We start from the raw sequence: 27,057 nt of genomic DNA, 5'->3' as shown, positions 1-27,057 counted from the left end.
TGCACTTTTGTGTTCGATCTGCTATACATTGAGGGACAGTAATTGTGCTGCAGTGTCTTGTTAATTGTTCCTTGTGCTGAAAATAGACTTGTTGAGTTTGGCAGGCACTTCAAGACTAGTAATTAAGCATTGACTTGTAAGTGCACACTGCAGATGTGATTTGTTTAAAAAAGATAAAAATGAATGCTCCTATTAGTTACAGTGGTTATCACTTTGATAGTGGTTTGTCTGGGTGGTATAGCCTTTAATACATATTTTAGAACTGAAACGTTTTTTAAGTTTAAAAATAGGGCTGCACGATTTGGGGAAAATATATAATTGCGATTATTCTGGGTAAAATTGCAATTGCGATTTAAAATGTGATTATTGTTATTATTATTTTTTACAAATGAAAAGCGTGTGTATATAACATTTTATGTTTTTATATTAATGTGACTAATAATAATTATTATGATTATTATTACTGCTAAAAATATTTGTAAAAATAAGAAATATTACCATTACAATAAAATTTTCATAATTACAAATAAAAAAAGAGTATGTCAGAATAAATATAACAATATAATGCTAATTATTATTATTATTTTGTAATATTTTAAAGAGAACTTATTTTACAAAAAAAAAAAACTGCTGGGTTACCTATTAATATGCAGACAGCCTATGACTAAAAAACATTAGAAAGGTCTAAGCCTAAAGAGTTATTGTAATATATATATATATATATATATATATATATATATATATATATATATATATATATATATATATATATATATATATATATATATATATATATATTATTATTATTTTTTATTATTGATTAGCCAAACGTTTTTAATTCATACTGAAAGCCAGAGGGCGCCCTCGAGCGGAAAACGCCACATTTGCGTCAGAGAAGTAATTGACGTTAGTTTTCAGGAAATCCATTGCTGCGTTCCAGTTCGTTTTAATCATGCCCTTCACTCGCAAACTTCCCTCCGTCTCGTTCACTCGGATGTGCGTCATGCCTACGTTGCATGAGTGCCCACTACTGGCGGAAACTCTGCAATGGACTGAACTGGAACGCCCTAAGCCCTTGATCACTTGGAATCCACATATGGAGTTTATATATTATTTATTTTTTACCTTTACGAAATTGTTTAATGCAGCATTCTATATGTATATGGATGTGTTTGGGTTGTTTTAAATGTTTTTTAAAATAGTTATATTTGTTTGTGGTGGGGTAAATTAAACGTGATATGTGGTGACGTCACAATCGCGTTGCATTGTGGTATATGAAGCTGCCTGAAGTGTACATATGAAGTAGACTCGCTCACTCGGTCAAAATCAAGGGAGCAAGGGTCTGTCCATACAAACTTCCCTTGTCCACTTCACGAAGTGGAACGCACTTCAAAATGGCGGCAGGGATTCCCCCAAGGGGAAGTGCTTAGGGAAGTTTGCAAGTGCGTGTCTTAAAGTGGAGTGGAACGCAGCACAAGATGTGAAGCTAATGCTGTGTAAACAGAAGATAGAGATGCTTTGATTAAGCATGATGACAATTAACACGACTGCAGCAAAATATGATGTATTTGAGTTCTTCAAGCCGTCAAGGGTATTTTCATAATAATAAAGTGTATTATAATGCAGTGCTGATTGGCATAGAATACTATAAAAGAACGCATCGTCTGTCTTACACTGATGAGAAGCCACATCAGCTCACACACACTCGACTGACGATATGAACTGAGGTAAAACATGTTATTAAACGTCTTTTGTTGAACAGGTTTATGAACGCTTCACTAGTTTGTGAAGATGTTTGACTCGTGTTGCTTTTTCAAACGCACGTTATAAGCTACTTTAAGACGGAGCAGCGTTGATCACAGAGCCGCTCTTCGCTAACACTGGACATTTATTTATTTAATTAAAATCGCAGCCTTTGAGCTTTCATAATCGCACACAAGCCAAATCGCGATTGCGGTTCGATTTCGATTAATCGTGCAGCCCTATTTAAAAAGTAAAGGCCTTTAAAGCTACTTAGCTCAACATTTTCTGTGAGTGATGTTGGTTGGGTTCTGACAGCAGTGCATGGACGTGTAGAAAGGCAGACTTGTCTGTATTTGTCAGAAGCAGCATTTATTGTGATGGAGAGATAAAGGCCTTAGGTGCCATTGCAAGTTTTATTTAGTTTTTAAGTATGCAAGATGTGTCTGTCTTCAGAAAGCGTTTTTTTTATGCGGTAAAGCTGTTTATGGCATTTTCATTGCATCATACCATCAATTTATTGCTGTGCAATATTACAAAAAAAAATACACAGCCTTTTGTTGATATTCAATATTTCTTTCCTACTCTGTGAATTCTCAATTTCAATCAAACAGCCATTGAGGCAAAGTAGAATAAAATGATTTAATGCAGAAGTAAAATATGGTAAAAATCGAATTAAAAATATTAAAAATAGGCTTGCTTTCTAGACTGTTTTTTTTGTAAATTAACCCGATGAAGAATATTCATGTGCACAACATTTATCCCATAAAATAAATGTATACATTTGCACATTAAAATAAATGTATACATTTGCATATTTACTTGTAAACATATTTAAGTGTACTTAAATATATTAAATTAAGTGTATTTAAATGAACTTCCGTCACATCCGTCTGAAACATCCGTCTTCATGCTTGCATACTTGCAGGTGAAAGAAAGGTTGCAAAACTAACGACACGGTTTTAGGAAACTTAACGGCAAAAAAAGCGTTAAAAGCATAAATTTGGGTTCTGTGTGTTTTGCATTCAGGATGCATTTAGTTTCTGTTTTACTGTATTTTTGATCAAATAAGTGCAGCATTGCTGAGCATAAAAGACGTCTTTAAAAAATCTTAACAATCCCAAACGCTGAATGTAGTGTACGTTGCCAGCTAAATTTTTGCGACTCTTTGATATTACCCAACTATACACCCCATAATGCCCTACTTTGTGATTTGTTTTCTTGGTTAGGATAGCAAAAATATTTATGTTTATATATTTATATTTATTGTTGTGTGCTATTTCTTTAAAATTATGTGAGATCATTTTAACTTCAATCTCAAATCGCCTCTGTTCTGTGTTTCAGATTACAGACCATTTTGAGCCGATTTGATGAAGTGCTGAATTCGGGAAACATGGCTCTCAGCCTGAGTCAAGGTAAGTTAGCTTTTAACTAGCTGAATTTTGTTTGCAACATTAGCTTCAGTTACAATGCTAATATTAGTGTTTGTCAGTGTCTTTGACCACAGTCCTGAACATAAGCCTTTGACATCTGAGCCCGGCTTTAATCGCAATGCTGCTTTCATCCAAATGCTAATCCTCATGTTTTTCATTAGCATTAGCATTACTAGAGGGTTAACATCAACATAAAGCGATTGGCTACATCTTAATGCTGGATTTCTGCTTTGCCCTTCTGTCTCTAGTAAGTTAGTTTTAACGTGAGTGCTAGCATCTAAAAACGGGAGAGGGTGTCAGACTTCCACGGCCTTGGAAATCTCCATGATGTATTTGGCATGTGTCATGTGATGGCAGAGCTGGATCTCCAGACGGATCACTGTGCTGCTCACATTTGGTTGTGGTATAGAGTTGTTGTGGTGCAGTAATGTGTTTTACAGACTTAAGCTATTCCATGTTTGCCTTTTTCATGGTTAGCTGTTGACTTTATGGGGGTAAACATGTGTTTGTGGGTTCAGCAGTGTCTTTGACTTGAGTCATGCACAATATATCTGTACTGGGGATGCCAACATTTAATCGATGATTGATTTAATTGTCCATAATAATTAAATTGTTAACTTATTTATGTTCAAATAAGCAAGTTTTGAGGTTGCTCAATGCTTATGTGCAAACTGCGTGCAGCAGACGAGAGGATAAATGAAGCAAGCGCACCACAGTTACATATCCTAAATGCATTCATTAGCACGTTCACATGCAAATCAGTTCACTGATAACTCACAAAAATCAGCTTATAACCTGGACAACAAGTTTACATGCAAACCAGTAACCCAACAATGCAAGTAAACCGTGTTTACAAGACTTGATAAATCATTTTATTTGCCGGTAGTGACGTCAAAACTTAATCATTTGTGTATCTGACTCTGGGTATTTCATTAATGATGTTAAATAAAGCACTAAAAGCCAAAGAAGATTATTGCATTTGCATCATGTCAGCATAGGAAGCTTATGGCTCATATAGTATCCTGTCATGCAGTTACAGATGCAACATTTTGACTATACCTTTACTTTTTTGGGGTCAAGAGAGAGTCTGAGTTTGATATATTTCCTCCTCCCTTACTGCAAAATGCTTGCTATGTCTGGTTGTGCTTAAATCCACAGTAAGGAAACGCATCCTTACTGTGGATTTAAGCACATCCAGACAGAGAGAGCCTATCACATACATGTGCACTTCATTAAGCCAAGAGAAAGCAGGTAAATGCTTATAGATGATGGTGGAAATCAGCGTAAGGGGCAAAAATCTAGCTGTGACAATTGGATTAAGCCTAAGCTGTTGATGACCTTATCTGATAAACGCAAACGTTAAAATGATTAATGCATTTACATAATCACATACATTGTCGACTTAAGCATAATCATAGTGGAAGGAAATGCACTCAATGTCTTCAATCAATGCAATGGATTAGGTATGGTCCAAAAAAAGTCCTATAGCTTTAGCCAAGCAGCTTGTCAATGTTAACTTAATAATCTTAATTGTGCTCTTTACCCCCCATGTTCACATTATGTTGTGTTTGCTGTCATCAAGTTATTAAAATGAAATCTTAATGATTCAACAGTGAAAAATAATTTAATAACAAATATTAGTATATTAATAAATATAGTATAATATTAATAAATATAATATAAATATATAACAGTTAAATGCAAATCTCAAAAATATCCTTTTTCCATGTTATTCATATGTAGTAATACCTTAATTAACTTTAGCATTTAAGCATTTAAGAGATTAACTGTAAAGGTTTTAATTTTTATTTTAAAATAATATTAATAAATAAGAAAGTAAATATTAAAAAACATATTTTTTTATAACAGCCACTTATTGGTTATTTGTTGGCTTATCTGTATCAAATGTATCACATTTTCACTATGTGCATCTCTGATTTTTACCTTTAGTTGTGCCGATCTTGAATATTTAGTTGCATGTTTAGTTTTACAGTATAATCGTTGAGTGTATGCAGCTGCTGGTTCATGCCTGTACAAAGTCACCACTTACTTTCTCGTCTGCTTTGGACTTACCTGAATTATTTATTATTGTGCTTGGTGTGTTTTGAGGCAGTTAGCTATATTGCATGACCTTGGTCTATGGAGTACCCATTAATCTGTCGAATAACTCTTGAGTTTCTTAATATCTCAACTTTCTGTTTGTTAATACAGCACTAAAGCAGACCCATTGCCTATAATCTGGAAAACAGATTCAGACTTTTCCTTTGCTGCTTTAGGCAATTAAATGGATAAAATCAGATTCATATTAATCTCTCAGACACTACACATTTCAACATGTCTCCTCAAAAGTGTTGGTGAACTTCCAGAAGCTTTAAACTGTTTGTTTTACCTGGCCATGTGCCTTGAGATCTTGCCAGATTTCAGTATAAGAACAGGAAGTAGTTTGATCGCCATGCAGCCAACATCCTCGCCAGTCGTTTTTTAAATTTGGCAGAAGACAAAGTGGACGACATTCAAAGAGCTTTTTTCTGTCCAATGGCTTTGCCAATGGAGCCGCTGTGAGGAGAGGGTTATAGAGAGAGAGCTGTGCCTGTCACGGCATTACTCTGACACAGCGTGACAGAGAGAGAGAGAAGGACGAGAGAAGGAGAGAGTGAAAGAGCTGCCTCTTCTCAGAAGCATTAAAGCCATGTCTGTGGGTGACGATGGAGACGGTGAGTGTGCGTTTATCTAATAGGTAGTATAGAAATTACTGTAGGCTGTTGTGTTGTTGTGTGTGTACATTAGGTATGCATTCTCTCTGTTTATTTTGGATGCAATCGGATGCAAGTCGGTCAGTTTCTTTGAAAAAATGAGGAGTTATTGTCCGGAAAATACTAGGGCTGGGATGATCTCTCGATACGATACTTGAGTGGCGATTTGAATTGCCATGTATTGCGATTTTTGTTTGCTTTTTAACTCTTGACCATGGGCGAAAGTTGAATGATACACTTACACATGATGGTACATGTTGAATATATGTAGATATCTCTTTCAATTTCTCGTATTCACTAGCAAGAGATATGACGTTATGTAATACTCACCAATAAAACGCGTATCGCGCTGCGAGGTAACTTTCCTCATCCTTGTCGATGAGCCAGGATTAAAATATTAATATCGATCATGGAAGAAAGTACGAATCTTAAAGAATAATCATAAAAAATGCTATAGTTAGGTCTCCTATGGCTATTCTTTCAGTTTATAATTTGCACTTATCTGTTGAAATAAGTTTGTACCTGCTTGTCTTTAAAGCAAGGAAGTTTGATCAGAATTTATTGCATTATATCTCTTTGACATACTAGTTATACTGGTTTCTGCATCAGTGGGTTTAATCGCTTGGGAGTTCAAGTGTGACCTGGTTTCTAGGGCATTTTGTTGCTGCTGCTACCCATTATTAGACTCTCCAGTTCTTGCCCTTGAATTTGAAGTACTCTATGAGATGCTGTGTGTCGCTTGACTATAAATGAAACTCTAAAGTACTTGGTCGCTGTACTTTTTCCTGGGCCTACTACAGGCATACCCTGTCTGTTTGTTTCTGGGTAAATAGCTTTACATCCGTCTCTTGGTAATCCTGATAACCAGATTAGATAGCCAGTTAAGTTACGAACTGACCAGTGAGGACTCAGACATCAACACTCACTTGGTCACCCAGCAATAAGCAATATGGTGTTAGACTGACTGACAGTATGTGTTTCCAGGTCAGTTTTGACTGAGATATGTGTTCTGTACTAGTGTGTAGCCAGTTGCTTTTATTTTTAAATGACCGCTGCTGTGTTGAATGCTGCTATTCTTCATAACTGGCAATATGGTGGCAATACTTTGTCAATAACATCACAGTAAAATATTATTACAACTCTTTTAAGATATTATTTATTGGAATTTTATCGAATATAAATAATTGTGGGGACAATAATTATCAGACTTTTATTATGGGGTGGCATTTCCCCCCAAAAAATCATTTAGGTAACGCTTTATTTTAAGGTGGCATAGTTACATTACTACATTTACTTACTATAGTAAATTAATATCAAGTAATTTAACTAACCCTAACTCTTTAGTAAGTACATGTAGTTAATTAATATTACTCCAGTACTTATGTAAGTACAATGTAACTAAGTCACCTTAAAATAAAGTGTAACCAATATTTCTACTGATTTTAGTATTTTTCTGATTTTAGCAAGCCATTTTGGGGTGACCGATGTGAATCAGCCCTTTTTTTCCTTTTCTTCAATCTTTTAAATCCACTGATGTGGATCTTGTTGTCATGGCAACAGCCTTTCGCAAACGGCCAGCTCTCCCCCTCTCTCTGGCTTCGTCCTTGCCTTTTCTCCCTTTTTCCCCTCTTTCCCATCAGCTTGTCCCCACTTTTCTCTTTCTCTTGCTTCCTGTTGCTGTTTTGTTCCCTTTGGCCAGCCTCATTCTCGATTGATCTCTCTCTCTCTACGGTCGTCATTGGCCCGTCCTTGTTGAATTGTTGTTTACGCCCTCCTGTCTGAACAAAGGGCGGGTTATGCTACTATGCTAATAATGCTACACACATAGGCAGGCACACAGAGCCCTTTCAGCCTTGCTAGTTGGGTCAGCATCCATAATGTGTCAGTGCAGTCAGCCCTTGGCTTTAGTAACAGGGTCACAATGCAGATTGCCTACACACACTCTCACACACACTTTCATATGCAAACAAAGGCCATGTCTCCGCTGTAGGGGTGTGGCCTTCGTTCCCATTTGTATTATGCATTTTACTCAACCCCGATTCCCCTGTGCGCGTTTGACCATGAATGTGTGATAATGCGCCGACGTGATGCTAATTAGCTTAGCTTGAGCTCCAGACAAAATGAGCCCCATTGACATGCAAGAAGCATCCTCGAATCTCAAAGCTCACTGGCTGCTTAAAGATGATGTCATCACTCTCCTGATTGGTTCTTCGGGAGCTGGGAAGGAGGGAGGACGGTGTGCAGCAAAGTGCGAGGGAGTGATGGAGCAGGAGAAGAGGGGGGATGGAGCGAGAGAGTAATTGAGAGAGGGAAGATGCCGACCAGCTTTTGGGTGGTGGTTTCTGCGAACTGTGGTGTGTGCCTTGCCGATCCGTCTGGGGATATTTTGTCACCGTGAGAGCCACTGTCATGTGAGCGGCAGCTTGGGCGTTGCCTCGGATACGAGAGAGAGCCACGCCCGCCTCCAGGCATGAGGCGCCTCATCTGCAAACGCATCTGTGACTGTGAGTGTCTTCTTGAGATTTACCTTTTTGAAATGTTGCCGGTGTCTCAAATGAACGTTGACGTCCGAATCCGTGCAGAAATTGGATGTGGCCCAGGTGCCGTGGAGATTTGGGGTGTTTTTAACAGCTGGTAGATGAAACGAAACGCTGTTTGTGTTCTAACTGAAAGCGCCCAATCTGTTCTTGTGTGTGGGTGGGTTTGTGGACTCTTTGAGTTTTGAAGGCATTTCTCTTTGTTTGTGAGTGATTAACGGCACCTATACTTCCTGTGTTTTGCTGTTCAGTAATTGATAGGCCCCTAATAGTTCCTGGTTATGGGCTGGTCTGCTCATTGATTACTTAAGATGATATTGTGGTGGCGAGGAAATCAGACCTTCTACTTGCCATACTTGATGATATAATCCAAAAACCTATTGGGTTTCGGAGGAAATTGATTAGTTTGTTGATTATTTTGACAAATTAGCTTTTTATTGAACCAACTGCATTGGAACAAGAATATGAGACTAAGCAAGTTGGCACAGAATTAAGTCATTTTTGCTTGTCATTGTGCAGTAAGTCTATTTAAAATTAGCTGGTCTATTGGTGTACTGCCTGCATGTCTTGACTTTGACAACCAATTGATTCATCTTCTTGATGTTTCTCTCAGATCGTAGTTTTGACGATGATGACTCTGTGGATGGAAGCAGGCCGTCATCGGCTCAGGCTGCGTTCAAAGTACCCAAAGTACCCAAGAAACCTGCAGACTCTGCCAGCAGTTCCAGACGACCCAGTGCCACTGGAGCTGCCAAGACAGGTGAGACACATGAGAGATTGCATTCATATATCTTGGGGTCCAGTACAATTTAGTCTTTAGCCTTAATGATAAAATGAATGTGCTATGCACTTTAAAAAGTCTAAATAGTGCACTTCTAGGTCATTATGAGTGAACCTTTTGAAGCATGTTGTAATGCGTAATATGTAACTGGCTTTATAATATGATTTCTGTCTGAAATTAGTTTGTTGTGTGGTTTAGAATCCCTACTGTAATTACCTCTTTTGGGATTAATGAAGTAGTAAACTAACTAAACAAACTAACCACTGATGACTGACTCAATTAGTCTGTGCTGTCAGGAAAGTATTATAAGATTGTGGTAAATCCTATTTTTAGACCTTCAAGTGACTGTCTATTTCCTTTGGTTTTCTCTTTTTATTTGGAGCTTGATGGACACAAACTAAAATATTTCTGGCATCAGTGCGAAAGCAACTTCACATTATGTAACAGTTAGGACAAAGGACTTTTAAAAATTAGATCATTCCTCTCCTAAATTCTGGTTTGATGAACCACATTCAAAGCTGTTGTAAAACAAACGCTTGTACCGGTTCATCAGTTGAATTCTACAGCAAGTTGCAATATTGCTTGGGAGCCTTACATTTATTTAGCTTTGCATAATTAATAACTTGATTTGTTTTGGATACATCCTGCTCTTATTCTTTTATTACTATACTATATCTCTTACCACCCAGTTCTACAAGTTTGAATATCATTCAAGGAAAGGTTACAAAAATGGAAAGTAGACAAAGTAATGAGCATTTAGTTTGTTTATTATTTTAATGAAAGTAAGAGTTGCACGATTAAAGACATTGCTCTCTCAATTCAAAATCCCACGCAATCTCATCAATTAATCAATGGGTGGCAACAAGTGACTGACTGTTCTACAGTGTGTTGTTGAATCATTCATTCAAGAGATTCGTTCAATAATGCTGATTCGTCCAGTAATGAAACAAGTGAAGTCTTTATGAGTGACTCAATTGAATCGCTCATATAAATGCGTTTTAGATTTAAACATTATAAATAGTCTGCAGCAGTTATCATTTTGTCAGAACCTCCAGTGAATTGCATTGTTTTTTTTAGTTAGTTGTCCTTTGAGAATCTTTTCGGGAATAGTGAACACAAAATTGTGACTCAATTGATCGAGAATCGTGCAGCTCTAATGCAAGTAGCACACATTCATTCATGTAATTTTTGTAGCCACTTGCACTGATGCTTTTACTTAACTGGAAATTTGCACAAATACCTTTTTACAAACACTTGTATTGCAGTTCACAGTGGATTGATGTTTCTGCTGAGGCTCATTATCGAGCTTTGGGATTTAAAAAAGGTCCACCCCTAAAATGGGGTTTCCTGAAGGCTGACTGACAGCTCACTGATAGTGATGTGTTGATCTGACTCTCTGATGGGAGTTCTCACAGGCCACACCCCCTAATGATTGATCGTTCAATTACAGGCGGACATCATGAAAGACAGGAAGTCCATTAGGATTGAGAGCTGTTAATGTGTTGGATGAGTTTCCTCCCTCCTATAATAGGTTGCAAAGGGTTATTTCACTGAATATGGTATGCAGTTAAAAAAATCATGTTAAAATATACTGTGGTTTACAAGTTCCTCCTCTGCCTATTTCTATCACAAACATAATACATCACATGCTTAGTACACAAAGAACACCTCCCTTTTCCCTAGCAATACAACGGTTGCCATAGTAACACCTCATTGTGCTCCGTTTCTATGGTGGTGTCTGGTACTGTCAGTTGTGTCCTGTCTGTGTGTTTGAGATTAAAAATGTCTTAAACAGTGTTAGACCGATGCATCTGCCCCTTCATAAACTTCTTAGTTGTCTTGAGTTTGTGCTTTAATGGATGTCATTCATGTGTGTGTCAGGAGTCTCTAAGGAAGCGGCAGGAGCTGTGGATGAGGAGGATTTTATCAAAGCTTTCACAGACGTCCCCACGGTTCAGGTGAGACACACACACATTTGCGTGTAAGTGAGAGAAGTGTCACTGAATTCCCTCAGAACCTACCTACAAATCCACCTGAGGCCTTCATGACGTTCACATTATGATGCTTGATCAAAGGCTTGGAAGTGTTTGATCTAAAACTTGTCTCTTTCCTTGCATAGATCTACTCCACACGAGACCTGGAGGATAATCTGAATAAGATCCGTGAGATTCTATCTGACGATAAACACGACTGGGACCATAGAACAAGCGCGGTGAGTTCAGCATACGGGATTTAAATATGTGCTGGCATTTTTGTCTAAGTTATGCTAATTGACATCGTTGACAAACCATGTTTTCAGTTACCAATGCCACTGCTTAAAAAATTCACTTTACAGTCAGCCATAATTAATTGATCAAGAGAACTAACATGTTCAGTTATATGGTGTGGTGGTCAATGGGATAAAGGAAGTCATTTTTGACATGGTGGCCCCCATGAAGGGATCTTCTCCGTGTATGATAAAACAGCTTTCATTAGTTTACTGATTGTGCTGGAGTCAACTGTTTTTAATTTTTTTATATTTAAAACATAATAATAACTGACCAACTCAAGAACTTTCTGCTCACCATTGGATACGGAAGTAGCAACAGATTTTTGATTATGCAGATTATGCAAAGAAAAAAATTTAGGACTTGGGCTTGTTATAAACTATTTCTTAATTGGATTTTGAGATGTGGGCATTGTACTCAAAAGGCCTATTTGCACGAGAAATTCATGTTTTGCAGATATATTGCCAAAAGTATTGGGATACCCCTCCAAATAATTGAACTGAGGTGTTCCAATCACGTCATGGCCACAGGTGTATAAATCAAGCACTAGACATGCAGACGCTTCTACAAACATTTGTGAAAGAATGGGTCGCTCTCAGGAGCTCAGTGAACTCTAGCGGGGTACCATGATTGGTTGCCACCTGTGCAATGAGTCCATTTGAGAAATGTCTTCACTTCTAAATATTCCAGGCTCAACTGTTAGTGGTATTATAACAGTGGAAGCAATTGGAACTACATCAACTCGGCCACAAAGTGATAAGCCACATAAATACACAGAGCGGGGTCAGCGCATGCTGAGGTGCACGGTGTGCAGTCGCAAACTTTCTGCAGAGCCAGTAACTACAGACCTCCAAACTTCAGATTAGCTCAAGAACAGTGCGTAGAGAGCTTCATGAAATGGCTTTCCATGGCCAAGCAGCTCATCCAAGCCTTACATCACCAAGTGCAATGCAAAGCGTCAGATGCAGTGGAGTAAAGCACGCCGCCATTGGACTCTAGAGCAGTGGAGATGTGTTCTCTGGAGTGACGTGTATTTTAAGCAGAATAATTGCACTCCTATTCTATTGTGTCTGTTTGGCTCAAGGCTGCGCTCGTTCACTAAAGTCTCTGAAGTTGGCGGAGACTTGCTTGCATAAAGCTCGTCCACTCCTTACAGCAAAATGGAAATATTTGCATGACCTTCTAACATTTACAGATGGAGAATATACCTGTGAAATGTTAGTTATGCTCTGAGAAAAACACCAAATATCAAACATATTAAACTGAACAAGTGTCTGTCAGAGCATCTTGAAGCCCTTATTATAAAGCATGGTTTATGCACTGTGCCGCAGCAGCTCACTGCCGCAATTTTTTTTTTTTAGATGCACTTATAATATCAGTCTAGTGTGCAATGAAATAAACGATATTGTCTCACTCTAGATAGTTTTTAAAAAATATACTGATATATCATAACTTGATATACTTGCAATCAATAGTGGAGGGGTGGAGTTTAGGCAGACTAAATGGTTGGAGAAGTCCTGCATACATCACCACAGAGAAGTCGTTTTACTAGAAGTTATGACATTTTGATTAAATGGCCAAAGTAAAAAAAAAAAAAATGCACGGGTGGATGAATCGTTCACAATATGATCTATAAAATACATTCACAAAATACATTGGATGGACTTTAAGCACGTCACCATTGTGTCCATATTGTGTTTACAAGTGGCTGAACTTGTTTGCTGAGTAATTATTTGGTGAAATGTGGTTCCCACGAAAATCTGTCCACATTTAAGAGGTGATGACATATGGATGCAATAGACCTAGAGTTTTCTTTGTGACCATACACAGGGTTTGTTTACACTTTATAAATCTCTATTCAACATTTATTAATGGAAACATAAGGAGTTTCCTGGCTTTTATGTAGTTTTGTCTATGCATTTCCATTCACTTCTGGAAAACGCTCTTTGATGTGGTCTTGTTTTCCTCTCCCGTCACAGTTGAAGAAAATCCGATCTCTGCTGGTTGCCGGGGCAACAGACTATGATTGTTTCTACCAGCACCTGCGCCTATTGGATGGCGCATTTAAGTTATCTGCAAAAGACCTGCGTTCTCAGGTGGTGCGGGAGGCTTGCATCACTGTGGCGTAAGTGTGTCTAAATAACATCTTGAACAATGTTAGCTCAGATCTCTGGCACCCGAAAGCATCTGTTTTCCATCAACTGCTTATTTAAGGGCTACAAGTTTTTAGAGAAAAGTGATTCCAATTTGCAATCTACTGGATTTTGATTTGTGTATTCTTGCATACAGCAATTTTAAATTATTTATTTGTAAAAATGTGTGTATTCTTGTGTATTGTTTTATGCTCATTGCAAAGAGCACTAATTTATTGTGTTCTTTTTGTGCAGGCATCTTTCCACACTATTAGGGAATAAGTTTGATCATGGAGCGGAGGCCATCGTTCCAGTGCTCTTCAATCTCATCCCTAACTGTGCCAGAGTGATGGCCACATCTGGCACAGCAGCCATACGCATTATCATACGGGTGAGGAGCAGTGGCGTGCAGGAGTTCATTCGGTCTTACTGCACTGTGTCTGCATGTTTTGACTGTTTTTGTTTTTTTCAGCACACTCATGTCCCTCGACTAATTCCTCTCATCGCTAGTAACTGCACATCAAAGTCTGTGGCAGTCCGGAGGTGAGATTTTAAAACAGCTTTTACACACTATAGTGGAGCACTGCAAAGAATATACAGCAAGAATATTAGGTAACACTCTATTTTACAGTGTCCTTTTTACACGTTACATGTAGTTATTGTAATAACTATAAATTATGCATAAATACATGCAACTACCCCTAAACTCAGCTCTATAGTAAGTGCATGTAATTAATTAATATTACTCAGTACTTAAATACAGAATTACACCTTAACAAGGACACTTTTAAAAATAAAGAACTGAATATTATATTCTAGGTGTTTCCAACTACAAGCTGGTCTGTCTATTGATAATTATTTTAAGTGTGAATGATCAAGGTTGGACCAAACAAGTGTTAACCAAACAAATATGTCCCCATACAGCGTAAATCTCTTGAGGGTGATGGCAAACAAATATCTAAACCAATTTTCGGCTCAATGAATTTATATGGCCATTTTGAAAGATCTGATAATTTATTGTGGAACTCTTTTCCCAATAAGGATTAATCCAGACACCCTATTAAAAATAGCTGTCTTAACATGTTTATACTTGCGAGTCAGGAATGTAGTGCGCTAGCTTAGTCTTTAAGGCACTGTTTACATCTGGTATTATGATGCATTTTGGTTGATCGGTTCACAAGTAGACCAGTGAGACACCTATTTACTAGGGGTGGGAATCTTTTACCATCTCACGATTCAATTCGATTCCGATTATTGAGGCCACGATTCGATTCATTTTCGATTCAAAAAGATTTTCGATTCAAAACTATTCGATTTTGAAAATATCAAAATTAAATCCCCACCCGCCCAGACCCGTTAATATTTGGCCCGTTACCCGACCCATGCCCACGATAAATCACGCTAAAATCATTCAAATTAAAATGCTTTATTTTTTATCTTGCACCTCTCAACATCAACAGCGTCATGAATGAGCTAATGAAAGAGGCTAAAGAGCCTTTAAAGACTCGTTGTCAACAATTTCATATACTCCACTCACAACTTTACTTTTACTTAATTCATTGCTACTCCTGCACTTACCAAGTTTACAGACCTGTGTGAGTTCATTTCTGAATTCTTTCTTCCTCCCTCTATCTGTCAGGCGCTGTTATGAGTTCTTGGATCTTCTGCTGCAGGAATGGCAGACTCACTCTCTGGAGAGGTAACTAGAGTGCCTACTGGTGTTGAAAGGCCATCACTGCACTACATAACCCCTCTTTCTCTTTTTCTTCTGTGTCTCAGGCATGCGGCGGTGTTGGTGGAGAGTATTAAAAAGGGAATCAGAGATGCAGACTCAGAGGCTCGTGTGGAGGCCAGGAAGTGAGTGCCGTCCTCACATTTCATTTATGTGTGTTGCTGTTTCCTGTTGTGTTTTGTTTCTTATGTTGCGCTCTCTCTCAAGGGCATACTGTGGGTTGCGGGCTCATTTCCCCGGGGAGGCGGAGTCTCTGTATAACGCTTTAGAACCGTCCTATCAGAAGACACTTCAGCCGCATCTAAAGAGCTCGGGCAGCGTGGCGTCCCTCCCACAGTCGGATCGCTCGTCCTCCAGCTCGCAAGAAAGCCTTAAGTAAGAATATCTCACTCGCCTGCATCCGAATTCTCCAGTAAACAATGAAATTGAATAAGAGCTCAATTTTTTCCACTTTTCTTTTTCAGTCGGCCGCTGTCAAAGTGGTCAGCTGCTCCAGGCAGAGGTGAGATCCTCAGTGTGTGTACATGTGTTGGAATATGTGTATTTGTAATTGACACCTGTTGTGTTCATACACTATTAAAACTCATTATTTTGTGTATAAATGCCTTAGGAATATTTTTAGGGTGTGACAAATAGGCCAAACACCATTTTACCTTTACTAGATCACACAAAATGCTTTTAAAAGTACAAAAAATTCCATATTTTCTAAACACTTCAATGCATAGTTATCAAAATGATGTATGCATTTTGGCTGGAGACTGCAGGATGTTAACTTTCAAAGTACCCATGTCACATTTTCTTAGCAGGGTTGTTATTAATAATAAAACTATTGAAATAATTTATGTTAATTGAAATAAAGCTGAAATAATAAATTAATATTACATGGTAAATTTTAGCTCTAATCTTAAACAAAATGTTAAACTTATTAATTAAAAAATTAAGTTTCTAAAATTACTTAAAGAAAAATTAATTAAAGCTAATTAGAAATAATTAAAACATAATAAAATGACTAAAATGTAAACTAAAGTTTAAATGAAAAAAGGGCATTATGAAAATGTATAATTTAATAATACATTAAAAAGAAACATTTGAATAATATATAAAAAAAAAAAAAAATCTTCCATTACAAAAAAAGACCTTCCATGCTTCATTATAAAGATGTTTATGTATGTAGCTTACACATTGTATTCGTTTGTTTGTTACTTTAGTGCCTGCGGGTTCAAAATCATCAGGCTCTCCAGGATCTTTGCAGCGTTCTCGCAGTGATGTGGATGTTAACGCAGCCGCCGGTGCTAAAGCCAGACACAGCGGACAGGCTGGAGGGGCCGGCCGAGTCACGGCAGGCCTGACCCCCGGATCATACGCATCTCTTGGTAGGATTCGCATATTGCACAGTTTTGTCAACTCAAGAGGTCCCGCATGTGAATGTGCAGATATGCAGGCTCTCTGCTCTTCTCAACACACGCAATAGAAACTGAAACCTAGAAGTGTAACTTCAACAATTTTCAAAGCTCTTTGGATAGTTACAAATATGTAAATGAGTCGTTTATTAGTTCCAGGGCTTTCGTGAAACTACAGATTTTACTTCTGCATTTTTGTGTCTTCGCTCACGGACGCTACTTTTGTCTTCTCTTTAAACAGCATTATGGTAAAAATAGAACGGCTTTCTTACTTCTATGTGTCGCCGTTTTTGCTTCAGGCAGAACTGATGGAATGGCAGTTTCCTCCAGTTTTCCCCTGCGTTTGGCCTAAAACGCTGTGTTCGTAGTCATTCAGTTTGAAATGTTGACTACAAATAGATTTTCCATCACAGTGTTCCCTTCATGTTTATGATTCTTTGCAGCCTTTTGCCACTTCTACAACTTGCTGGATCCTTCACTCTTTGAATTCTAGCACCCTGGAAAAATATATAAGTCGAGTTCATTATGTCAAAGTTTGCTAAGAAGTATTTCCTACTAATGCAAGGCGGCATAGAGGGGTTCAGGTGTGACGTCAGAAGCCGAAGCCTGATTCGACGCTGGTTCTTTTGAGATTTTCCTATGGGGTTTTATATAAGGTTTTTCAATTTATAAGTAAAATATAGCCTGTGGTAAACAACTTGGTTGAACATTGTACACTGCACACACTCACACCTAAGCTGTCTTATCTAGTTCAATTCAAGTCACATCTGTTCACAATACAGATGATTTTAAAGCAGCTTTACAGAAAATGATTGTGTCTACATTACAATTTAGATAGATTTGTTATCAAAGAAGACTGTCCAAGTTATGCATTTCAGAAAGTACATGCAAATCTCACAGTTTGCTAACAATGTATTAATAAGCAATGTAATAATTCAAGGCAGAAACAATGGGCTCATTGACTTAAAGAGCATGTTGTTAACAATGATTAGGGTTAACAACATGTGTTCTTTACTTTGCTTTACTAGTTACTTATTAAAAACTTACATTTTCAAAAATAAACATAACTGTTTCAAAATGAGCATTTTTGATATGTCTGTGTGTAATTTAAATTGTAGAACAAAAGGCCAAAGTCATGTTTACCACTGGCTTTATTTTATACACAAATCGGAAAACCCCATAGGAAAATCTTAAAGGAACCAGCGGCGAATTAGACTTCCGGTTTCTGACCTCATGTATACTCAATTTGACTGGTCAAGCCTATCAAATAGAAGCAGACTGGGAGTGGCCTTGGACAGCAACATGCCCAGTGCATGTTATTATGGGTGTTGAAGATTTTTTCAGGTATCACAGATTTTACTTTTTTTTAACTTTTCTACTGCATAGGCAGCCCAGTTTTAATGAAAGCCTATTTTGCCATCAGTGAATTAATTCTTTAATTCTTCACGGTTACATGTGTGTGTCTATGCGGTCGTTGACATGTGATTCTGTTGAGAGTGTGTGTTTTTTGTTCTAACTCGTTTGCTGTGCTCCTCTCTCTCTTCTTTGGCTTAAGATGATGCCTCTGATAAAGATGGTAAGATCATCTGCCGTTTGCTCATCCCGTCTTCATCTTCCTCTTTTCTTACTTGCCCCCTCCCCCTTCCTATTGGCTCTCCTTCCTTCTCATGTGGCTCATGCTTTCCTACTGTTTGTCTTTTGAATCATTGATCAGGATTTTGGTGATTTATATATGTGTCTGAAATGAATTATGCTAGGAGAAAAGTTGTTTGCTTTTTGTTGTTATTTCAATGCTTTGTAGGTAATGATAGGGAACCAGATCCTCTCACACTTAGTGGGTGAAGCTCATTGTGTGTGATGTAGTGCTGCTGCGGTCTGCTGGTGGCGTGTGGTATTGCAAGAATATATATCTCATCTGCCTTTCAGCTTGTGGTTGTGCCAAGTTGAATTGCTTCATTAAAAATCTCCTTTCCTGATCTGACATGCTCCTCTTATTCTGTCCATTCTATCCCATCATCTTTCCTTTAACGTAATCATTAATATGTTCCCTCAATCACAGGACTGGCCAGTGGGTGGTTGTGGAGGGCCAGCGAGACACTCTGGAAATCTCTGACTTAGATAGCGTGTTATGATTGATCTGATGACTTAAAGCATGTTTGTTGCTTTCCAGGGCGACTACGGACTAAACAGGCTTTATCGACGGCATCTAGTATGGGCAGCAGTCAAGTCGACTCGAGAGGGCGCACCAGATCGAAGATGGCATCTCAATCACAACGTAAGTGCCTACAATGTTCATTCACATTCTTTGCCTGCAGTGAACAAGCACAAATATTCTAGATGAGTATGATATGCATTTACTCATACATCTTATGTTGTTATTTTGCTCACACACCTCACCATAAACAAACTGTATCAATATCACACGACTCTCATGTAAATTTAGTTGTCAGTAAGTGAAAAATATTTTCCAATAGAGGAATGTACTGATTTCAAACTCCCAGAAATGATCCATACACATTATACTTATTCATTCCTATTATGCAGCACGTTTTAAATATTTCATTTTTTGAAGTTACAATTTAAGGAGGAAAGGGTATAGCTGGTTTTTATTTTAGATACTTACACTTTGACTATTTCAATAAAATATATATAGACACGTTGGGTATTTATACATGCTTTTTAATATTTAAGGCATACTACGAAAATATATCATTTTAAATTATATTGCTCATCAAGGCTGCATTTATCTGATCAAAAATAAAGAAAATGTTACCAGTTTTAAAATATATTTACATAGAAATGTATTGTAATTCATACTCGGGTCTTCAAGAATTATTATTTATCATTAACAACGATGAAAAAAGTTGTGCTGCTTAAAGTTTATTGGAAAATCTTTTGTAACGTTATACAAATATGTACTGGTGCTTTTGATCAGTTTAATGCATCTCTGCTGAATAAAAGTATTGTTTTTTTTTTTTTAAATGACCCTGTGCTTATTTTACACACAACAAGTATGTGGTAAACATGACCGTAAACAGTCTTCCCTCATACCACGTGCTGTAACACACATTGTCATCTGCATGCCGGTGTGTATGTGAGAGATTATCAGGAGTCATCCTGCTCTAAGGATGTAACCCACAGCTCCTCCAACTGTTTCTGTGCCTCTAGGTTCGGACGATTCTGATTGCACGCCAGGTACCCTCGTCTGACATGTGGGCGAGTGTGTTTAGTTCATGCAAACGTGTGAGCGTGCGTGAGCGAGCGTGCGTTTGTATGTTTTGACGTGGCCTGCATGCTGTGTGGTCTTCACTTGAGTGTAACGGTATCAGTCCATTTCTGCCTGCAGGCGTGTAGAAACACAAACTCTCAGACACATTGGTTTAGCAGTGTATGTTGGGCAGTCTAGGCTGCTTAAACATATCTTAAGAGTGTTGATGGAAATAAAGCAGTGGCCAACACAACCATGATGTTTTTCATCTTTTGTGTGCCTTCATGGTGTTGTGGTGGAGTAACGTCAGTCGCAGGGCTTTTTGAATCTATGTGCGCGTCTCATACTGATGTTTTCATTTGCAGGCTGATGGTTTTATTCATTTGTACGATGTGTGTGTCAAAACAACACATTGACAGCATGTTTTTGCCCCATAATGCATTTGTATACGTTTAATATGCTGTTCCTCCTCCCACCCAATGGGTCTCTTGGACCCGTCCCCGCTTCCTAATCCTCCCCCCTCATTGGCTCAGGATCACAGTCTGCTACCCCTGTTGGTGGTAAGATTTTCAACATATTTCACCTGTCATTTATTCACTTAGTCCAGTCACTCCCATCCTGTGGGACTCCACCCTCTAGTCTTACATCTTCCCTTGTCCTGATTTACGGAAAAACATGGGTTTTGCCATCAGCCCCCACTCTCTTCACTGCATGAAGGGTGTGTCGCTTGGCTCACTTTGGATGGTGTTTTTTCTCTTTCTCTCTCTTCAAACGTGTGAATAACTTGAACTTTATATAAGGCTGGGCGGTATGACAGTATAAGACGTTCCTTGATACAGATTCTGCTTTTGCTGTGAATCTGCTACACAGAATCCTCTATGTCTTTGGGGAAAACATCCACAAAATAGCAGAAAACTTCAAAGTGTATTAGGCTTTGTTTAAACTCAAGTTTTATGTAATGTGAAGCTGTTTCAGCATTGGTTCTTTCATCTGTCATGAATCATCTTACCTTTTTGGTTTGTGATGCAGTTATTATGAGAGAATTTTTAAGTCACTAAATGACAAAATATATTTGCTTGAATTTCCAGCAAAAATAACTATTGTCTTATTTATGCCATTAGCGTGATGTAAGAATTTGGTCATATCGCCCATCCCTGCTTTAAGTGTCACTGTGTGAGCAAACTTAAAGATTTGGTAATTGGTGTGTCAAAGTTCAGCGTGAGCATGTTCATTTGTGGTTGTGTAGTCTTTGTAGTCATAGAAACATTTTCACTTGTTCACTAGGTAAACCTCATTCTTCCCTTTTGGTGTTGTTGACACAATCACAGCACAAGCACTTCTATGTCAAACTGTCATCTGTATCTGTGATTGTTACTGTAGTGTGAATTATTGCTGTCTGGATAAACAAAATATCATAGCTATTAGGATTAGTTGTTGGTGACGTTTGAATTTGGCTTTGGTAAACAGTACTGTAATTTGTGCTGTTTATTATGTATAAACAACCCTCTACACACACCTTGGCAATAGAATCGCCATTGGCTAGTACATTTTTTGTTTCCTTGCCAGACTGATACTATTTTATTTATATTAGTCCTCTCAAATTGATTAATCCGGATTAACCACATCCTAAATAAAAGTTTGTTTACATAATATATGTGTGTATTGTGTACTGTATTATGGGTATAAAAATACACACACATGCATGTCTAAATTTAATAAATTTTTTATATTTATATACATCAATATTGAGATCCATATTATATTGAGATTAATTATTTGACTGCCCAAATAAATACACACTCGCACACGCATGTATAAATGCATATTTGATATTTTAACTCAATTTAGGACTGGTGGTGGTGCTTAAGATATTGTTGCTCATTCTGTGTTTCTGTAAAAAATGATAATAGTAATTATTAAGAAGATAATACTACTAAATAATATTGATGAGCTGCTGGGTTCATGAATAATAATCACGTTGTCTGTGTTCGCTTGAACTAATTTGCTGAAATCAAAAAAGTGACGGTAATAGTTGAGCACCAGCCAATGAGATTGCCGTTTGCACATTAGTCCCACCCTCTACTGGGGGAAACCCACATATCTTCTGCTTCTTCTTAAACACTTAATAATCCAAAAGAACTCCACTAAAATCTAAGCATTTATTAGCCAATGGCTAATGATGATAGATATTATTTATTTGCCCAGAGTGAAGATTTACTCTCATTGTAGAGGGTTGATAAAGCAGTTTGTGTATGCATATAATAAACAGTTATTGGTAGGATGTGGTACATTTTTAGTGGTCTGTCAGTCTCACAGATCTTGTCTCTTCATTTTCTGTATATTTACAGCGGGTTCTCGATCGGGTTCCCCGGGCCGGGTTTTGACCAGTACGGCTCTGAGCACGCTCAGTACGGGAGCTCAGCGTGTGAGTGCGGCTCCGGGCTCCCACCGCCGCAGCAGGATCCCGCGCAGTCAAGGCTGCAGTCGAGACTCCAGCCCCACCCGCCTGTCTGTTGGTAAGCTCTGGTTACTGTCTGTGACCGTCAGAATCTCCTCAGCTATGTTTTCTCTTGGATGAATAAAATCTTTATCGGTGCGTGTCCGTTGAATCTGTTGGCATATAAGATCATAAAGTGTTGCTATTGGCCCCAAGACTTCTGTAGGTCTTAACATAAACGGGTGTCCGTGTTCTTACCAAAACTGAAATATTTTCTTTCAATCAAAGCGCCTTCAAACATCACCCACATCTACAATGGATCAAAAGGAGGTATGACTTTTTTTTTTTTTTTGTGCCTTGGTTTCCGCCAGCCATCCCATAATGATAATCCATCTGCCTGTCTAAGCTGGGGCTGTCTTCCTAATGGTGTTTCATGCTGGAAGTTGTGCTGTGTTGAGTGTAACACACTGCTTTGGGAAAGCAGGACGTGCCGTCTCATTAACCTGCTGGGTCTTACCTTGTCTGCTGTGATGTTAAACCCCACAGCTTGGTGCTAATCTTTGCTAAATAAATGAATGAACTGAATAAAGTCCATCTCATGAATGCAGATGAACGTTTGGCTAAGAGACCGGATATAAAAACAAACATCCAGACTTGCCACCTCCCATATAATAACATTCACCCTTTAATTCCTAACCTTTTAATTGTTCTTCCTGTCAGTGAATGTCTGCTAATTACTTTTCTATTCCTTTAATGTGGAATTTGTGCATGGACTTTAGACATTAGTTCAAATATTGACTTTATAAATGCTGTCTTCCTGCTTATTTTATGTGAGGTTCCTCATGGCTCTGTATTGGGCCCTCTTTTTTTTTCCTCAAAAAGTTCAACCTCCATTGTCATTTCAATGCTTACAATACTCCATTAATTCAATTACTCCAGTAATTGTTACTGCTATTCCTTCTATATTTCTCCTATGTTGTCTGTCTGTTATACCCTCCAATGTCTCTGTTCTTCTTTATCTTTTTTCTCTGCTCTTTTCTTGGTGTTTTCTTGGGGGTGGGTCAGCGAGGGGTAGTCGTATACCACGGCCTAGCGTGAGTCAGGGCTGCAGTCGTGAGGCCAGTCGAGAGAGCAGCAGAGACACCAGCCCTGTGCGCTCCTTCACGCCGCTCGGTGAGTATCCACGGCAACCATTTCATCTACCGGGACCAATCAGCTTCAACACAGCAGGGGCCTAAACATTTAGACAAGATCATGGCATGTTGAAAAGTGATATGTCCTCCTTTGCGTCATTTGAAAATGAAAGTCAAGCTTTTGCACATTTTGCTCTTTGCTGGACTCGGTTGGCTTCAAATTTTTGCAGCTGCCAAACATGAATGTTTGTACTGCACTGCTAGCACACATTGTTTTAAGAAATGTGGTGTTAAAATCCCTCACATGGTTCAGCTTGGTCAGGAAGTAGTTTTCCTCTTCCCTTGATTTTTTTTTTTTTCCTCCTCATCTTACATGGTGAACATTACTGATGGATGCTGACACAAGTGTTTCTCTGAGATGGTCTGTAAAATCAGCACACCAGAGAAAAGTTATCGTAAAGGAAAAACCTCAGGAATTATTAGGAATAGCCTTAATAGTCAACATGAAATTAAGGCTTTTTTAAAATGCACATTCGTCATCAATTCCTACCATACTTGGTTTTTATCTTGTTTAATATTCTGTTTTGCACAAAAATGTTATATAAGGAAGAAACATACTTTGTGACTGTATTTCTCATTGACAAATACATAAGTATAAAGCACTGCGTTTGACAGACATAAATATCTGCAAGATTTCTGACAAGTATGTTCCTCAGTCTACCAAAAATGTGTAAAGTTACTTTATACATACTTTTATTTTCAGTTCACATTTAGGTCCCACTTCATATTAGGCGGCCTTAACTACTATGTACTTACATAAAAAATAAGTACAATGTACTTATTGTGTTCATATTGTATTGAAAAACACTTTTGCTGACATTGAGGTGGGATACAGGTAAAGTTAGGGACAGGTGTGGTGGTGTGGGTCTGTTTAAGGGTAGGGGTAGGTGTAAAGGAAATGTCAACAGAATAATTATAAATGTAACTACAGAAATTACAGGTGTAATTACATTCAGGTAATTTTAAAAATGCAAGTACATTGTAAAAACATGCATGTACACAAAAAGTGCATTGTATCAAATTATTTATTAAAATGTTTGTACATAGTAGGTAAGGCTACCTAATATAAAGTGGGTCCCACATTTATTTTGAGTGGCACAAAGTTGAATAAAGATAAGAACATTTAAGATGGAGACTGTCCATTTCCAGTGATATTTTTGATGTAAGGTATGACTCATTTAACACTGCCCAGATGAAAGTGTGAAAATATTCCTGCTGTTCTGCAGAACTGGACTAATATCCTTCAGCACTGACACTTGAAGTGTGTGAAATGTGTGTCACAGCGGGGCATGTGTGTGTTTGGTGATGGCACACTCTCACATTACTGCTAATTGGGAGTTTCTCTGGTGAGCTCTAACACTGGCCTGGTTATTTACGCGTGTGTGCTTGTTTGCATTCTTGTGTGTGTGTTGCAGCATCCCGGCATTATTCGCGCTCAACTGGTGCTCTTCATGCCTCCGATGCCTTCGGGGCAGCAGGTGAACTGTCACCCCAGCGGCACAGGACTCTTTTCAAAACCTTTTTTTTTTTTTTTTTAAAGTCATTGTCACTTTTTGATTTTCCATCTCATCCTTCTGCTTCTTTCAGTTTAGCCTCCATCGGACCTGCATGCTTTAAGTTTAAGCTTAGTCATAACAACCGTTCCTCCCATTATCTCGATAACAACCGTATTCAAGTAGATTCATGTGGAAAACCTTTCACTGTGTCACTTATGATTTTTTTTCCTGAATTTAACGTGTTTTTTTCCATGTGTCTTTGTTTTTGGAATTGTTGTTGTTGCTGTTTGGGCATTTTGTGGTTATTTTTCATAAATGTTTTCTATTTTGATTTTTGTTTTAAGTTCTCTAATCTCGGAGTCTGTTTTATTGTTGTATTATTTTAATTGACTCCTCAGTATTGATAAAATCACTGCATGTGTTTTTTTTTTGTTTTTTTTTGGACATGGTGTTATTTGTATTTGTGGATGTGTGTGTGAAATGTGTGATGTGTGTTGTAGGTTCTGGTTTGGGTATGTCTCAGTCCAGTCGTCTCTCATCTTCAGTCAGTGCCATGAGAGTGCTGAACACTGGATCAGATGTAGAGGAAGCCCTGGCCGATGCTCTGGTACATATACATACAGTCATACAAAGGAACTCTGCTTACACTACACTCACATATAAGTTTACATGCCCAGAATTGTATGCTTAGCCATTTAAAAAAGATCAATTATTGTTTTGTTTATATATAGCATTCAAAAGTTTGAGGCAAGCAAGTTTTTTTGTTTTAAAACAAATTACTTTCGTTCAGCAAGGATGCATTTATTTGGTAAATGCTGTTATTTTGAACTTTCTATTAATCAAAGAATGCTGAAAAAAAAATGATCAAGGTTTCCACAAAAATGTGAAGCAGTATAACAATTTTTTACCTTGATCATAATAATAATGTTTCTTGACCACCAAATCAGCTTATTATTATTATTATAATTTCTGAAGAAACATGTAACACTGAAGACATAAAGTAATGGCTGCTGTAAATTCAATTTTGTTCACAATGTTTCACAAAAGTGATGTTTTACTTTATTTTAATCAAATAAATGCAGTCTTGATAAGCATAACTTCTTTCAAATAAAATTTGAAACCCAAACTTTTGAATGGTAGTTTGTATACTGTATATGCATGCTCTTGTCCAAAAGTACTGATCCATACAATTGTTTTTACTATAAATATCTAACACATTGTGCAAATCTATGGAAAGAACTGTTCTCATTGTACTCACATAACCATTGTATCATGCGCTAAATGTCTGTGTTTAACTCGTCTATCATGCTTTAACTTCAACCTTTGGCTTTATCAATGCTGCCAGCTATTAGGAGATATGCGGGGAAAGGTAAGTCTGTCTGGCTTTCTGTCTGTCTCTCTGCATTAAAGCTGATGTTAAACTTAACATTTCACCAGTCTTGTCTCAGTTTAATTAATGCCTAAAATGATCATTTGGATTTTTTTGTTTTTGTTTTCCAAGCAGAAGAAACCAGCCCGGCGGCGGTATGACACCTATGGGATGTACTCGGATGATGATGCAAATAGCGACGCCTCCAGCGCGTGTTCAGAGCGTTCGTACAGCTCCCGAAATGGCAGCATTCCAACATATATGCGGCAGACTGAGGACGTGGCCGAAGTGCTTAATCGCTGTGCCTCTGCCAACTGGTCTGAGAGAAAAGAGGGGCTGATTGGATTACAGGCGTTGTTAAAAAACCAGCGAACGCTCAGGTAACACACACATTTTTCTCATATTGGCTGAGTTTGGTTTCATATGTAAATAAACTCCATGTTCAATACAAGTATGTGTTTCATTTGTTCTTTCTATCCATTTCAGCCGTGTTGAGCTGAAGAGGTTATGTGAAATTTTCACCAGGATGTTTGCAGACCCACACAGCAAGGTACCTTCGCATGCCGCTTTCAAACACAC

The 27,057-nt window shown here is 38.0% G+C and overlaps 1 protein-coding gene across 48 annotated transcripts in view; it reads left to right on the top strand.

Moving 5' to 3' along the window:
• clasp2 (cytoplasmic linker associated protein 2) overlaps positions 1–27,057 on the top strand; it is a 61,078-nt gene that overhangs the window by 16,492 nt on the left and 17,529 nt on the right. For 4 of the 48 annotated variants that reach the window (XM_067425138.1, XM_067425151.1, XM_067425140.1 and 1 more), the window contains 24 exons: positions 3,085–3,155; positions 9,077–9,223; positions 11,126–11,202; positions 11,364–11,456; positions 13,491–13,636; positions 13,899–14,034; positions 14,116–14,186; positions 15,283–15,342; positions 15,423–15,500; positions 15,583–15,750; positions 15,840–15,877; positions 16,584–16,748; positions 18,331–18,351; positions 18,946–19,050; positions 19,944–19,970; positions 20,517–20,543; positions 22,332–22,499; positions 22,709–22,750; positions 23,486–23,593; positions 25,029–25,091; positions 25,610–25,716; positions 26,455–26,478; positions 26,611–26,858; positions 26,965–27,028. In XM_067425138.1, coding sequence (XP_067281239.1) covers positions 3,085–3,155; positions 9,077–9,223; positions 11,126–11,202; positions 11,364–11,456; positions 13,491–13,636; positions 13,899–14,034; positions 14,116–14,186; positions 15,283–15,342; positions 15,423–15,500; positions 15,583–15,750; positions 15,840–15,877; positions 16,584–16,748; positions 18,331–18,351; positions 18,946–19,050; positions 19,944–19,970; positions 20,517–20,543; positions 22,332–22,499; positions 22,709–22,750; positions 23,486–23,593; positions 25,029–25,091; positions 25,610–25,716; positions 26,455–26,478; positions 26,611–26,858; positions 26,965–27,028 — 2,254 coding nt within the window. Of the gene's footprint in view, positions 1–3,084; positions 3,156–5,728; positions 5,888–8,156; positions 8,431–9,076; positions 9,224–11,125; positions 11,203–11,363; positions 11,457–13,490; positions 13,637–13,898; positions 14,035–14,115; positions 14,187–15,282; positions 15,343–15,422; positions 15,501–15,582; positions 15,751–15,839; positions 15,878–16,583; positions 16,749–18,330; positions 18,352–18,945; positions 19,051–19,943; positions 19,971–20,516; positions 20,544–22,331; positions 22,500–22,708; positions 22,751–23,485; positions 23,594–25,028; positions 25,092–25,609; positions 25,717–26,454; positions 26,479–26,610; positions 26,859–26,964; positions 27,029–27,057 lie in introns of those variants that run through there. The other 44 variants (XM_067425152.1, XM_067425139.1, XM_067425141.1 and 41 more) reach the window with 37 other exon arrangements.

This window comes from Pseudorasbora parva, chromosome 19 (assembly GCF_024679245.1).
Source record: "Pseudorasbora parva isolate DD20220531a chromosome 19, ASM2467924v1, whole genome shotgun sequence".
Lineage (NCBI taxonomy): Eukaryota > Metazoa > Chordata > Actinopteri > Cypriniformes > Gobionidae > Pseudorasbora > Pseudorasbora parva.
The sequence above is the reverse complement of the archived record's forward strand: the minus strand, read 5'-3'. Positions and strand labels throughout refer to the sequence as shown.